The sequence below is a fragment of the Macrobrachium nipponense genome, chromosome 8, assembly GCF_015104395.2.
Source record: "Macrobrachium nipponense isolate FS-2020 chromosome 8, ASM1510439v2, whole genome shotgun sequence".
In the NCBI taxonomy this organism is placed as follows: domain Eukaryota; kingdom Metazoa; phylum Arthropoda; class Malacostraca; order Decapoda; family Palaemonidae; genus Macrobrachium; species Macrobrachium nipponense.
Genome location: NC_087203.1, coordinates 14,182,800 through 14,199,970, shown reverse-complemented (window position 1 = coordinate 14,199,970; position 17,171 = coordinate 14,182,800). Strand labels below are relative to the sequence as shown.

The following is a 17,171-nucleotide window of genomic DNA, read 5'->3' as shown; positions in this document are numbered from 1 at the left end:
TCACTCTGTGTTTGCGAATTTGTCCAACCTTTACCAGCGTCGTAAAGAACAATGCACACAGCATCAAGCTCTTTCAGCAAATAAGGGTGGCTCATAAGAAACCTATGGCAGTGGGAACTATCAAATTCATATTTCAACTGCAGAATCACGGATGAACCCTACACTAGATGCTCCTCTGTTTTGTTCCCAAGCCATTGGCACGCATAGGGCTGCAGTGTTCAGGGTGTACCACTTCCTTCCATCACAATAACAATCCTTAAGTGAACTGACCTGACAATGTCGATGCTGGTGGCTTCCATCTGTGGGGCTTGACCTTCCTATGGGGTTAAAAACTCTCGCCCTCCCCAGTCGTTCCTCTCCCGTGCCCGTGGCATACAGTATTTTATTTTCCCAAGCTACTGGCGAATCCAAGAGCAGCTGTGTCCAGGGAGTAGCGTTTCCTACCACCGTTGTAATATTCAGTTTAATATATTACGTCCCCTGGTTCAGTAGTTAACCTGGCACCACCATTCAGAGAACTACAAACTTACAAAATAAACAAAGGTGTGGAAGACTTCTGGGCATTTAACAAGGGAACAAGTGCTTTAATGAAAATTGATGTTGTAAGCTCGGCCTCGTGTTGGGCTTTAACTATTATTTCACTTTTCATATCAATCTGCGTTTTGCAGATTGCAGAGTGATCCCTTATATTTGATCATTCAGGCCTGGGCAATCTGCTTCCTGCCCTATAACTGACGGCCTGTTGGCTACAGACGCGGACTTTCAGTAGCCGTCTCGTAAACCCAACGTAGGTTCCCATCTTGGGACAAGTATATTTTTTATAATCATGTTAGATGTTAGAGACGAACACAGTCTATCCTTTGATCTGAAAAGAAACCCGAGCATTAGAGGGTTTTTTTCTGGAAAACGCTGAATATTTACAATGGGAAATTCTTCGCTAAAGATTTTCATAACATTTTTGCGGAAATCATCATTGAAAAGGAAGGGAAAGTTAGCGTACATTTCTAGTTTGGAACATTATATATGATATGAGGCTCATTAAAACTCACATCTAACGACTTTCTCAAAATTCTGTAACAATATTTTAAAGGAAATCAATTATTTATAAAAAAAAAAAAAAAAAAAAAAAAAAAAAAAAAAAAAAAAAAAAAAAAATCAAGAACTCAGTTACGATGTGGAAGGCCAGCCAAGACGAAGTCAGAGTAAGGGCCCTGTGGAGGAGTGTAAAATAGCATTTCATTAAAATCAAGTTGACACGTGCTGTAAAATTCAGTACCCAACCCAGGAAAGGTGCTCTTTCTGCATGGAAACCCTCCGAGTCCCTCGAAATTCGTAGGTCCAGGAAAGGAAGGGATTTGCATATTTCCTTCTCCATAGCAAACTTAATATTGGAGTGATGGGAATTAATATGATCTAAAAGCCGCTGAGACGGAAATTCATGTCTTAAAAGAACAAATGTATCATCCATATTACGTCGATAAAATAGGTGGTTAGGATTAGAGGAACAGGAATCTAAAAATGACTCCTCCAGGGAGTTCATGAAGATGTTAGCGAACATGGGCCTTGTGGACTACCCATCGCCATCCCTTCCACTTGCTCGAAGGAAGTTCCATTAAAAACAAATACAGAGCCCCTCACGGCCAAGTCAAGAAGCTGTTTAAGATTTGATTTATTAAAATGATGAAACAGAGTTTTCGTAAGGAAATAATTTGTTTAAAACAATATTAATAGTTTCCTCAACAGGGACATTAGTAATTAATGACTCGACATTTTGAATAAACAAGGTTAAATAAATATAATTACTGTAATACTGAATAACGATACAAAATTTCAGGAAATGGAAACAGCGATTTGACGTGACATTATTAAAATAGGAGAGAGAGTTAACAGATTCCATAGACAATTAAAACCAGGTAAGGTATATACGAATATACCTATCTAAATCTTTTCTCTACAGGCTCCTCATATGGTATTATGTATGGCCTTCCCAAAATACATACAGACAGTATTCCTATACGATCGGTTCTTTCACCAATAAATACCCCTACCTATAAATTGGCTAATTATCTAGTACCCCACCTCGAACCTTTAACCAACAACGCCTACTCTCTTAGGAACTCCCTGGATTTTAAGAACGAGTTCCTTAAACAGGACTCGGATCTTTATATGGTTAGCTGTGACGTCGAGTTATTGTCTACTAATGTCCCTGTTGAGGAAACTATTAATATTATTGTAAGCAAATTATTTCCTTACGAAGACTATGCTTCATAATTTTCATAAATCTCATTTTAAACAGCTTCTTGACTTGGCCGTGAGGGGCCCTGTATTTGTTTTTAATGGAACTTCCTTCGAACAAGTGGAAGGAAGGGATGGCGATGGGTAGTCCACAAGGCCCACGTTCGCTAACATCTTCATGAACTCCCTGGAGGAGTCATTTTTAGATTCCTGTTCCTCCAATCCTAACCACCTATTTTATCGACGTAATATGGATGACACATTTGTTCTTTTTGGACATGAATCTCAGTCTCGGCTGCTTTTAAATCATATTAATTCCCAGCACTCCAATATTAAGTTTACCATGGAGAAGGAAATATGCAAATCCCTTCCTTTCCTGGACCTACGAATTTCGAGGGACTCGGAGGGTTTCCATGCAGAAAGAGCACCTTTCCTGGGTTGGGTACTGAATTTTACAGCACGTGTCAACTTGATTTTAATGAAATGCTATTTTACACTCCTCCACAGGGCCCTTACTCTGACTTCGTCTTGGCTGGCCTTCCACATCGAAACTGAGTTCTTGACAGTTTTTTTTTTTAGAAATAAATGTTTTCCTTTAGAATATTGTTACAGAAGTTTGAGAAAGTCATTAGATGTGAGTTTTAATGAGCCTTATATCATATATAATGTTCCCAAACTAGGAATGTACGCAAAATTTCCCTTCCAAGTAAATATACTTGTCCCAAGCTGGAACCTACGTTGGATGTACGAGACGTCTAATGAAAGTCCGTCTCTGTAGCCAACAGGCCGTCAGTTATAAGACGGGATGCTGATTGTCATTATCAAATATAAGGAATCAAGGATTCACTCTGCAATCTGCAAAACTCAAATTGATATGAAAACTTTGAAATAATAACCAGAGCCTAACACGAGGCCGAGCTTACGCCTTCAATGTTCATTAAAGCACTCGTTCCCTCTTTCAATGCCCAGAAGTCTTCGACGCCTTTGCTTCTTTTCTCATTTTTTTCTGCTCTGTTTAGTTCCTACCTGTTTTACCTTTTTATGCTTAGACAATTTTTAGCTATGTACTGCGTAGATTTGTATTAGAGAATTTTAAGGAATTATTTTTATCTTTATAATTGTATGTAGTAACGTTCCTTTTTATTAAACAAAATTACATGTGTCATTGCAGCCTTGAAAATGCAATGGATTATATATATATATATATATATATATATATATATATATATATTATATATATATCTATATATATACAATATATATATATATTAATATAATATATATATATGATATATAATATATATATAATAGATATATATAATATATAATATATATCTAGATATATTATATATATATATATAGATATATATATATATATATAATCCTATATCATCTATATATCTATATATCTATATATATATCATATATATATATATATATATACTCTACATATATATATCTATATATCTATATAATCTATATTATATATATATAATATATTTATATATATATATATATATTATTTTATATATATGTTGTAGTGAGTGTCTCTCATAATACGTCATCTTACAGTTAACGTAAAGTTAAGAAACCCAGAAGAAAGCAAACACTTTTATTTTTCATTCATGATAAAGATAGAAGCGAATTCACCCCACTCTCTCACTCACCACTTCCTTTAAGGAAATAATCCTTTAATCGTGTTTTGTTCGTTTGACTGCTGGTGCCTTGTTTATGCAGATTCACCAGCTTTAAGAGAAAGTTTGCCTTAGGGTATGCTACGCCGCTGGTCGAGGGCGACCAGCTGCTAAATTTAAAAGTCCAAGCCGCATGGTTAACCTGGGAGGCTGGGATAACCTCTTGGCAGATAATGGTGAACTATCTCCGAAGACATAAAAGTCGAGAGCAAAAGATGAACAACCTTAGAACATCTCTCACACTCCTAAGAGTTACTCCCCCTGTGACATTTGTTGTGCATTAACATGTCCCTCCCATGCCGACGCCCCCCGAGAAAGACGACCTCAACCCCTACAGAATGTAATGTGCATATTTCAAGGTTATTAGTAGTCAGTCCCCTCTCACGTCTTTGACTTATTTTCCTTTCCCACTTCTAGAGCAATTCCTGTACTGTGTTGTAATTGTGCATTTTGATGTTTCTTAGAGATAAGTGACGTACTTCATTTCTTTGTGAGACCGAGTTGCTAGGTACTTTCCGTACATCCCCCCCAATCCTCGACCACGTGTCTTGTGCAATCTGTTCAACTCCCAATCACTTTCATTGCAGACTTGCAGTAAAGCAGCGATGGACTCTGGATTCTCACCTCATGTGCTTCAAGGGAAATTCTCCCCATTATTTTCTTTGATCGACCATGCCTGGAAACCTCCAGTCACCTGTTTATCCACGTCAAGATCAAACTCATTATTAATTGTAATCTGTGTTATGGGGTAATTTCGTCTTCTTCAAACCTGTATAGTGTAATCCTTTTTTTCTTCTGGTGTGAATAAGAGTGTAAACATAAGCAATAATGCTAAACCCTTAGTGTTTACCTATTACCCATTCTGAAGTAGGCCCTCGGCCTTAATTTTGTATATGATTGCCCCCTTGTCAAGCCTATTGTCAGATCAGCTTAATTTTCTCATCCACAATCGTGCACTCCCAGGGTCATCGTATTAATATATATATATATATATATATATATATATATATATATATATATATATATATATATATATATATAGTATATATATATATATATATATATATATATATATATATATATATATATTATATATATATATATATATATATTATATATATATATATATATATATATATATTTATATAGTTATATCAAATAACATGAGGCATAAATATTCATCTCAAAGGTAGGAACTGGATTATAAAATTTAGGCCAAAGGCCAAGCACTGGCATGTATGAGGTCACTTAGCAATGGAAATAATGATGAGAAAATTATTAAGAAAGGGTGGAGAGTAAGATGGAAGGAAGATGGTATAAATGGAGATATAGTAAAAGGAATATAAGGGATTGCAGCTATGGGACGGAGGGACGCTGCAAAGAACCTCAAGTAATGCCTACAGTGCAACACGTTAGGTACACAGACGCCACTACTCCCTTACAGGGTTCTTCTGAATGGTAAAGGCAGGAATATGCAGGCATACATAATAGTTCTTTATTCCAACATTCCGTGATATACGCCATCACAACATCAGGGAAATCTGCATACGTTTCTTATATTTAAATCAAAACACACAGGAACACAAGACAAAATTTGTAACATAAAAGAACCACTGAGAGCCAGACCTTGACTGAGGAGAGAAACATAAAAAAGACAGATCAACAATACGTAAACAATTTTATTTATCACAAAAGGTCTTTTATACAATTGGTCAATCATAAAGTTTTTGCACATCAGTAGTATATTATTTGCTAGTGTAAGAACAAAGTTGGGCATACAGATCAAAGTTATATACTATATATATATATATATATATATATATATATATATATATATATATATATATATTCATATATGTATGTATTGTCAAGATTACTACCTTCTGCCAACTAAACATCTGATAAATTAATTACAATTTCGAAAGATGCAACTAAAAGTTGCGCAAAACATGGCGCAACCTCCCACACAATCACCACACTTTGAAGTGTAACGCCCTACTCTATCCAGTAAATGCTGGCAAAGGCTTAAACTCCAGATACCATCAGACCCTACCGGACAAGTAGAGGCAGAGCCACTTAGCCAAGGCCTGAAACACAGTAGCTGATGGCCCAAGATAGGCAAACTGTGATAAGCTTCGCCCTCAGATGGGTTGACAAAGAGCCTAACCATGCCGATGGTAGTTGTGCCCAGTAGCACAGCCAATTTGCAATAAACCCTGGCCCCACATCCAGTTAACCCATCTACAACACCTTCGAGCCATGCGGGCCGCCTTTTGTCTCTCACTAGCATCCACAGGAGTCGGTCCTACTTACTTGCCTCTCCTTACATCCTTCAGCCATCACAAAGCCCATCCCATGGGGTCATATTTTGTAACTTCACATGATGTCCAGCTCATGGAAGTTTCAATTGCTCTTATCACAGAATCAGGTAGGTGTCTGTTTGGAAGGCCCTCGTTTTCCCACAAAAAAACCTATCCTATTAGAAACTGGTTCCTTATCCCTCTCATCCATCCACCTACCTTCTTAACATCCTATTCCTTCCCTTATCCAATGTCCTATTCTCCTAAGTAACCAGCAATCCACACGGGAATGACATTTCAAACTGTTTGTTTGATATAAAGTGATACCTTGCTTGAACAAAGCCCAATGAGCTATATCTGCCATATTGGCCCATGTGAGACCACAGCTTTTTGTCTTGATTTATCACGAATATCCTCACAGCCGAGGCTCAATTATCCCATTCATTAGTTGAGGGCTAATGTGCATGTTAAAATCTGTCATTAATTCTCGCATCTTTCTCTTACAGGAAGGTGCTAAAATAGGTACTGTTTTCCACTTCCCCAAAATGCTCCAATTTACCCTTATTCGTCCTGTGAGTCATTATCTATTGACATGAAAACCCCCCTGGTTAAAGTAATCGAGTTATCCCTAGTTTACTTTTAGCATTGTTAAACAAGATTTGTTAAAGCCATCCTTTAACATTTTCTCATTTTTTTCTGGCTATTGTTAAATAAAGTAAATTTAATGTAATCCTTGTTTGTTATTGACAACCTTAAACCCATTCTCTTTCCTTTGGATTACTAAATATTATGTTTGAATACGAAAATGGACCGGATATGCCATTCAAAGAACCCCATGTCATAACAATATATATATATATATATATATATAATATATAATATATATATATATATATATATATATATATATATCTATATATAGATGGCTTATTCCTTCAAAAAGCCATTACGCCTTCGTTATCCTAGCTAGTTGATTAATCACAGCAACGTTGGAGAAAGACATAGAGCTTGCAACCTTCTACCAAAATAGACGCAGAGGCCAGGACATTAACAAAAAGTCGCTTGGTAAGTCATAGTATATATAGTATATATATAGATATATATATATATATATATATATATATATATATATATATAGATATATAGTAATAAAACACAACTTCATTTTAGCTTCTCGAATTCCTTACTCTCTCTGGGTACGCTTGTCATTACAAAGCCTTTGTTTCAAGTGCAAGGATATTCTAATGTCCGTAGATGGGTTCGAACCAGCGCCAGAGTATCAGAACGAGGTTACGTTGCCGACCATAAGGTAAAATATGAAGAGAAAACAGTATTAAAATGAGAGACGGGTGAAAGTCCGTATGCTGAAGAGATATGGGCTAAGGTGAAGACCAGGTCAGGTTGGCACCGTGACCTCGTTCTGATAATTTGGATCCTGATTCGAAACCAGCTATGGTTTATCAGAATTATTTCATATCCTTCCATTTTGATCTAAGATTTTGTAGTGACAAACGTAACCAAAATGTGCAAAGAATTCGAGAAGCTAAGAGGACATTGTGTTTTATTACAACTAACGTGACCAGTAGATTATATATATATATTATAAACATTGTGTATATATGTATGTATATATATGTGCATGTATGTATGTAATATATATATACTATAATATATATATATATATATATATATATATGTGTGTGTGTATATATATATATATATATATATATATATATATATATATATATATATATATATATATATATATATATATTTAAAGCATACTAATTAGTTCATAGCATCTAGAATTATTCTGGAACTCTTCCAAAATTTCCAGTGCCTTTTCTACAAAGGCTATGCCAGAAAAGCACACTCATGCATGTATATAATATGTATATATAGATATATGTGTGTGTGTGGGTGGGTGTGCGCGCATACGCGCTCGTGATTATACTATCCATGTCTACGAGGACAGTTTCATTCTGCTTAGATGCCTTAACACAAATCCTGCTGAATTCAGCTAATGAAAATACAACCGTCTCTTTATAAGCTTCGGGTCAAACACCATAAGATGTACAAAAAGAATGAGCAACCTGCGGGAAAACTATTCTATCGCCGATTCTACGATTCGGTAGTTGGAGACACGGTCGTTTCTTGACCGCATGCAGATTCAGAACTTCCGAACTGGAGGGCGATGACCAGATATGTAATCAAGGCATTGGCCACCTGAAAAATATATGACAACTGAATATATAGGACGCATAAATAATAAAAAAAGATTACATAGTAAATAAATGGACAGGTGAATGAAAAGGCACTCGCTATCTGAAATAGATCATTCACGAGAATCTAAAACTACTATGAGATTCAGGGCCTCTGTAACACGGTTTTTTCGCAATAACTTTTTATCTATGCATTTCATAAATATAACGTTTATTCAGAATACATATTATCTCAACACATAAATTTTGAGTGTATTCTGCACTACGTAGGTTGAATAAATTTGGTACTTATAATGTAAAAGTGACCTTTTTTGAAGACGGGCCAACTTACTCAGAGAAAAGGTTTCGAACGCACTCGTTACGTAACTTATGACATCATTTCTTCCCTCTTTCTCGATGGATGATTGGCTATACGTAACGAAGGCTAAACCTCTGGCAACAATGACATACAAATTTAAATACAAGCAAAGCAGTACACCTTTATGAACTCTGGAACCTCTCCACTGATAATTGTCATAATGAACAAACCAACAAAATATGTTAATAAATACAAAAACACTTCGATTATTAGTCTAACTCCCAAAATAAGTTTCCAAAGAAACTACAGTCTACTTTATAGGTCACAATCAGATTGACAAGATGTAGGGAATAGTTGGTAATTATCAAAAACATAGTAGACAAGCTTGATTTTATAACTGCTATATCCAATGTCAATAATTTTTATTTATTGGCTATCTACCTATTTACTGAAAAAAAGATAGCCGGCTTTAAACCTTCACCAATAATTATCGTCAGAATGGTGACTTCATGAGGCTCCACCCACTTTCGCCTCGTTATAATTCAGGATAACACTGAAGGCTACCATGGGCATTGTTGGATTAGAAAATTTAACTTCTGGCTATAAAAAACTAATTTCTCGAGTAGTTGTAAGAAGTGCTAAATGATCCTCAAGGATCCCAGCAGTTGGCCTAAACGTTTAATTCATGTATATTACTGCTATACTGTTGCGGCACTAATGCTACAGTAGTATTACTACGCTAGCACTGATACCGGACCCACATCTATGTATCGTTCCGCCATTCATAAAGTCTTTGGGTTTCAGAGCCGATGGAATTTCTGTCTGGTGGATGGGCGGGGCAACATTTAGTTAAGAGGTGTTTGTTTACCTTGCTTACGTAATGAATGTTTTTCGACTCTTGGCTCATAATCATTGGCCATGGCGTCGGCTAGATCATTTTTACTCTATAAAAATTAAAACTATCGGGTTTAGGTTATTGATAATGCTGACAAAATTTGTGTGTGGTTGTAAAATATACATATGTCAACTTTCAGCTACATCCGATGCTTTGACAAGGAGCAAAGTCCAAAAAACCGTGTTACAGAGAGCCTGAATCTCATAGTAGGATACTTAGATATAATGTAATAAATGAAAGAATAGGAAACAGGTCTATAAAAAAAAAAGTAAAAGGTCGTAGCTAGGAAATTTGACTGCCAAATCAGTAACTGAAAGACTAACCATTTCAAAACACAAATGACATAAATGTATTGCTTGTATTGATCTTAGTGGAAAGTCTTTGAAAAAAGCTCGTCACAGATATCGATTTGGGTGCTTAACATTTTTACCGGAGGTCTTATGTACGAGAGAATGACCAAGCTAACAACACAGCCGTGGTCGCAGGATGCCAGTAGAGAATATCCTTTACAGGAGAGTGGAATTAAAAGAAGCATTTACTTTAGTCATCGCATCGGGGAAATGAGTAACATGATTAAAGTCAACTTATACAATGGAATAAACAAAACGTTGTAAAATTAAGTGTTCGGTGATTTGGAGGGGAATGTAAAGCATATGAAAGCTTCCTGACGACCGAATAAAAATTATGTATGGGATTAACGGACAGCAGAACACCCATGGGCGTCATTACAGATTTTTGTTGGGGGGTGAGGGGGGGGAGACAAAGACGGTTTGGCGAGCGAGCCTAATCAGCTGTTTTTTTTTTTTTTTTTTTTTTTTTTTGAGCTATTTTATGTGTTTTTTTAAAACCAGGTATTTCGGCAAAAATTATATACTCCCGCTACTGCTTGTTTATCTCACCATCACTAGTAGACAGCTAGTAGCCAGACAAAGATCAAGAAACGTAATATATTTCCGAGAAACTTCATATATTTATGATTGCACATTTAAACAGAAAAAATGCTGCTACTTTTTGGGGCTTAGGAGGTGAGGGGCCAAGCTGAAGTTTTTGGGTGTGCGGGGGGCCAACTTGAGTCTTGGGGGCAGTAGCCCCCGTCCAACACCCCTCCCCGCCCAAAATGACGCCCCTGGGAACACTCATGTGGTCGACTGCGAGGAAGGGCAGTATAAAGCAAAAGGCGACAACATAAATTCTTGAGTCTGACAGACTTCTATGGATTCTTTCTCATGCATAATTGCCACCTTGAATCATTGGGCATAAGCAAAGTAATCAACGCGGTCGAGACACTAACCGGTAGGATGATCCCTCTGTTCAGGGTGAAAAGGTGACAGATGTGGAAGTCGGGGCCGTTCAATAAAGCTTTTTCGATGTCATTCAAACCAGCCTGGAACAGATCAGTTGATGTCACAGTAAAACATAGTTTTTACGGCCATTTTATACAATGTGGTGTTAGTATTGCCAATTTTTCCTTTAAATAAATTCATAGATTACGGAAACGTTTAGATTTATCAAAACACTCGATGATTCTCCGAGGTGATCCCAGATTTCTAATCAGAGACGTCTAATAAATTCTTCAAAAGTTATAGCCATGGCCAATGAGTTTGAAAATTTCATTTTGTTCCTCGTGGACCAAGCAGAATGTTCGATTTCGAGACTAACATTAAACGTACAGAAATATGGATGGCCACGGTGCGGTAATGAAACCTTCAGACTCGGTGGTGACAGGTGTAGTGCTGAATTATTATATAATCAGATGATTAAATATCTCCAACATTTATGAGAACATTTTTTGGCCATTTTAACATTTCAGTTTTCATTTCTTTCTTCGCCTGCAAACAAGACTTTCTGGTGTTATAGTTCTCATCACCGTTTCACTCTATATTCTCTCGACATTCGGACACTGTCTACACTGAAAAGGTTCTTGAAACTTTACTCATCCTGAATTTGGTCTTGAAAGCTACTACCTTCTATCAGTGGAACACGGTAGTCAAAAACGGGCCTGGTTGCGTTACGTCTCTTTCATGAATGGAATAATAAAAACAATTGACTCTCATGTACCACTTACTTCTTGTGAGCTCTTGAGGTTAGATGCATTAAGCAAGCGACGAACTTGTCGAAGACAGGAATCACGCTGAAATAAGTTGAAATGAAAATGAGAAGCAAGCGGAACCAGACATTGCTGAATGCTAAGAAAAGATTGTGCTTCAGGTTTGCCGCGTATAATCAAGAGAATCTTACCCATGTCAGAAAGTCTGTATTAACTAGAAAGTAGAATAAGGAACGCGAAATTACACTGCATTCCAACATTTATGTGTCGGTTTAGTTGGTTCAAACAGAGTTTAAACTAAGTAAGCACGAGAAATTAAGTTGACAAGTTAAGTGCACTATTTAATTACTTGGTGTAAACTGATCCTCAGAGAGAGTTAAAAACAATCTGACAGCTTAAACTGCCAGATAAGCGTTAATGCGTCCATAGTTCCAAAAGTGTTTGAAATAAGGAATTTATTTTTCTGAATCATCTAGAGGTCCTTGGAGCACTTGACTGAATTGGGAGGGCGATTTGAACCATCTTCATTTGTTCAGACGGAGAGTGTATGAATTAGGTACGCCATATACCTCTTTGCCCTTACTGATACACATTCTCTAATCATCTTGGGAGAAACTGACAACTTAAGAATATTTTCCAACCTTATTCTGAAAATCCTGTTATATAAAACGGAAATTTTCCCAAGTATTTTTTTTTCTCTTTTTTTTTTTTTTAGTAAAACAATTTAAGGGTATTGAACGCCGTGTTAGACTACTACATACTCAAACAAGAAAGCGCAGAGAAATATAACGTTTTTGGTGCACTGTAAGTATGATGCAGTTACAAAATCACTTGATTAATGTCCTCATTTTATTCTAGACAGGTACATTAACAGCCACGTAATATTTGAGCAGACATTGTCTTACCTTCCACCACAAGGAATCTGGAATGCAGGAGATGTTGATAACGGACAAGATCTTGAGCGTAATGTAGGCGACATAATAGGTATTCATATTGACGATTGCTTGGTACAACATAGTAGTCACGTTAAGGAAGGAGCTGAAAAAGATTAACGCTACCAAGGGCCCCATGTAGTCCATCACCTTCAGGAGAATTTCGTCCAAAACCATCAGGCGACGTGAGACTTCCCTACAGTAATCTCGGTCAGTCATGGACACGTTGGACCTCCCAGCTTGTTCTGTAACCACTGTCTGAATCACTGATGGCTTCCCGTGATGACTTCTGGAACCCTGTTTAAAAATACCAAAGAGTATTCGAAGAAATAGATAACTTCCATACTAATGCATTAATGTAGGAATAACTATACTATGGTTCCATTATGCTGTTGATAGTGACTGTTCAAATGTAGCTGACACATTATTACTAGAAGAATGATCAGACCCAAAAGAAGATTCGTCACTGGCATCGTTGAAGAAAAGAAGTCTAACTATGGAGAAGATTGAATGCGCTTCCCAATCTTCTGTTTACATAGCTACCTGTAAACGACAGGTTTTAAGAGAAAGTTAAGCAATCCAAATAATTGGAATTATTAGAGATCAAGCAGCGATAATCCACTCTTGTTGATTTGCTTGTTCATTGGGAAATTTCCTATGTGGTGTTTTATTAAAAAGGTAAAGCTAAACTTCTGAAGAAGTTTTTAAGAAATCCATCTTTAAGTTTTTCACATTAAGGTTTCCATATCCATGTATGTATAGAATTATTTTAGTGCAGTTGTAGATTTATTTTGATCCGTTAAAATGTATTATAATTTTGCTTGCATTCCCACATAGTAAATCAATGCACTGAAAAATATCATTATAATAATAATAGATTTATGGAACGAATATTTAGAGTAAAAATGGCATTGAAAAGCTTACAAAAATAACTGCCGAATACTTACAGGGAATATACAGGTGTGTGGCACTGTAGTAGGACTTCCATTTGGTATCCCCTGACTTATGGATAAAACGTGGCACTCGCTGTCTTCCTCCATCTGAGATGTTTTTCCCTCTCCCAACTTTCCACAGAGGGAATCGACGACTTCCACTGCCTCCAGACTCAAGACTTTGACCAGCGAGTATAGCAGAAGACTTACTGTCATCACTATCGCCTCGTTGATGAAGTCACACAAACTGGAAGTGATGTAATAGGCGGTTCTCCTTCTCTCTAAGCAAAGCCTTATCGCCGAGTAGTTGATGAAGCCCAGAGTAATAATACTTCCTGTTATGTACAAGATCTGGGGTTTGTCCTTGCTCGTTAGGATTCTTCTCATGAGGAGGACGCGATTCTCGGTCATCTTGTTCACAGCGTCAGCCAGACAGAAACTTCGAAGAACGAAACAAGGAAAGAAGAGCAACATGGTGCCGTAAGTCCCATAGCTAAGTATATATCCCGTAACCTCTGCTGTAAGTCCCTCGTTGTCGCTCTTTGGTGCGTGTAAGATACTCGACAGAGAGAAGGTCAAAAGGATCATCACAAGGATGAAAGACCAAATGGAAATCACTATCGATCTTGTGACTTGGGAAAAATATTTCTTATTCTTCCAGTAATAAGGAAATCCGCCCAATATTTTCACTAGTAAAAAAAGCACTTTGATGAGTGACCTTTTCTTCCATATTGTTTTCCAAGACATTTTGTTTCGAACCCCCATTGAATTTTCTACAGGAAGGTGAAATGGCTTCCTTTATTTTCCTTAATACTACCAACAACATTGGCTCTCTAGTTTACAGAGGATATAAAGGAATTCACATTCAATCATTTCTTTTCATCGGATGTATATGATAAGAAAAATTATAAAACTCTCGGTCACTTATAACTGGAGCTTGTAACCTCCTGTCCCCAGACACTATTACCTTTTGAGTCTATGAAGGAATGAGATGCAAAACAAGGGACAGTGTAAAGGATTTGGAGTGGACACCTTGAGACAGGTGGCAGCAATTACGTGGTTATTGGCAGAGGAGAGATTGGCAGGCAATTGACATCAGTAAACACGTTAGCAGGTGACTTGACATCGTTATCGCGCCTGGTTGTTCATTTAGTGTGGGAAAGATGGCGAGCGGACACCATCCATATTCCAGCGCCAAGGGCACACGCGATTTCTTCGCGACTGTCAAGATTGACGTTAAAAAAAACATCTCTAACGATAAGCAGAGATCCTGGCTCCTCTTTCTTTCGTTATGCGATGAGACGGGTACGAAAAATGCACATTTATCAGGAGATTACATTTTTTTCACATAAAATCGATGAATTGTTTGCTAGTACATGAGTATAGAATGCGTAGGGCGGGAATAAAAAATGGCTGTGTTATTGAACATTTCAATCTAGATTCAAAATTCTGCAACAACACCAATACAGAAATGACCGACTTAAATGACTGGAGAAGTTTTACAATGTTAATTTGAAAATGATACGGCATACTAAAGAGAAAAATATAATGGGCTTTGAGTTGAAATCTCAAATATACACTCCCGGAAATTCATGTCAGTGAAAATAAATAATAATACTGTCACGAATTGATATTAAAGCTTTTCTCTGACTGAAAGTACAAAAGTAGCAATGATACAGACTCTCTCTCTCTCTCTCTCTCTCTCTCTCTCTCTCTCTCGCTGGCATCATGGCCTGGGGAAGCGGAAGGTCAAAGGCATTATGATAATGAAGCGTTATTGGTAATTAGTGTTACTTTTCGTCCTTTAGATTAACGACCTTCAAGGTGGAGCGGAGACCCGCCCTCTTGCATACTGGAGGTCGCCGTCGTCCCGGAGACTACCAAAGGAGCCATTCTCCCTCATCAGGTATCGATTTCTCGAGCCTAATATCGGAATCGACCCGGAACCCTGAAAGGCCCTGGGACAAAGCGGTACATATTTTCGGCATGTGATCAAGGCGGGAGGGGACAGGGGGATGGAGTTGGCTGGATCCGGGAGGAGAGACACAGGGGACGGTTGTCTGTCTAAGGAAGTCGGGAAGGGGGGAAGGACGAGGATGCGTTGATGTGATTGCGCAAAAATAGGACTCTTCTCTTTGGAAACGCACTGATACCATCCCTGCCCTGCCTGGCTCTCTGCCTCTGCGCCCATGCCGCGTGTATCCTGCCGCGTCCTTCGCCTTCCGTCAACTCCTTCGAATTTCGCCTAATCAGCGCGGCCTCTGGGGAAGGAAACCTGCGGCGCAGCGAAGGGCACCTGAGTTCTGCCAGAATATTACTATGGTGCAGGAACCTCGAGGGCAGAGCAAGAACGAAAGGAACCTGGCGTTAGAGGCCGTCCCCTAGAGGTGGCGTTTTCGTCTTCATGGAGGTGACCGAGGCCAACAGGTGACACCGACAGAAAGAGAAAAAGAGAAAGGAAAGAGAGCGAACGAAAGCAAAAAGAAAACTCCGAGGCAGCGATTCACTCCTCATTCATTAAAGCGCAGCAGGGAGTCCGAGGGCTCGAGGGACTCATTGAGGATGGGCGAGGCGAAGAAGAACAGGGTCAGCCCCGAAACTTCCAATAAGGGCAGCGCAGCTGGAGGCGCGGCTGGCGGAGAACGCCGAGAGACGTCGCCAGATCATCCTCCGCCGACACTGCGGAGGTCGTCTCTCATCAGCTTCGAGGGTGACGATGAAAACAGCAGGGTCGAGGTAAGCCTTCAGGTCGCTCTCCAGTAAGTGCAGAGTTCGCCCGCGGGCTGAACCTCATACTCAAGGTATTATGCTCACGTTTGCGTCTCTGTCTCGCCTCAATTACTAAAGTCCTTCAGCTTATTTTCTCAATAAAAGCAATTGTAATGTCAAGTATTAGCTGTCAGTTCAACAATGACGTTTTCTCAAGTTATGTCAAATTTTATTAATTCATAAAACTTTAATTTCCTATCAAGCATCTTTTGATTTTCAAAATACATGCATCACAATGATATACTTACACACACACACACACACACACACACACACACACATATATATGTATATATATATATATTCTATATATATATATATATATATATATATATATATATATGTGTGTGTGCGAATGTGTATATACTGAAGGTCTAGTGCAGTTTGAAGATGACAGTGGCGAAGACTTTTGTCCCACCCTTCATGAAAACCTCCCATTTCCCTATCAAGAGAAACATTTTTCTGTATACCTGTTAAATGCTTCGCAACGTGTCACTGTATAACCATAATTATGCATATATATATGTGTGTGTGTCCTTGTGTGTGTGTGTGTGTGTCCTTGTGTGTGTGTGTGTTCGGAACCATTCTAGGATTTGTGGTGCCCACTTGGACATAAATGATTTTAAAATAATTGGATCTGCCCGTAAATACGACGAGTTGATGGTGTTGGAATCGCTTTTCATAAAAACTAATGTACCAAGACTAAACACCCAATCGCAGACCATACGACACTGTTTATAGCCTAATTGTCTGTTTGTTTACTTTCCACGTTCGCTATAGGCATCTTTCGGTAACTTTTTAGTTCTTACCTTGTAGATGTTCCTTTCAAGTTATTGTTTTAATTTTA

General features: G+C 37.9%; 1 protein-coding gene across 1 annotated transcript in view; it reads left to right on the top strand.

Annotated features, from left to right (window-relative positions):
• Positions 1 to 15,076: 15,076 nt before the first annotated feature.
• Positions 15,077 to 17,171, top strand: part of LOC135222619 (uncharacterized) — a 22,686-nt gene continuing 20,591 nt past the window's right edge. Inside the window, exon 1 of the mRNA XM_064260727.1 lies at positions 15,077 to 16,291. Coding sequence (XP_064116797.1) covers positions 16,118 to 16,291 — 174 coding nt within the window. The 5' untranslated portion in view covers positions 15,077 to 16,117. The remainder of the gene's footprint in view (positions 16,292 to 17,171) is intronic.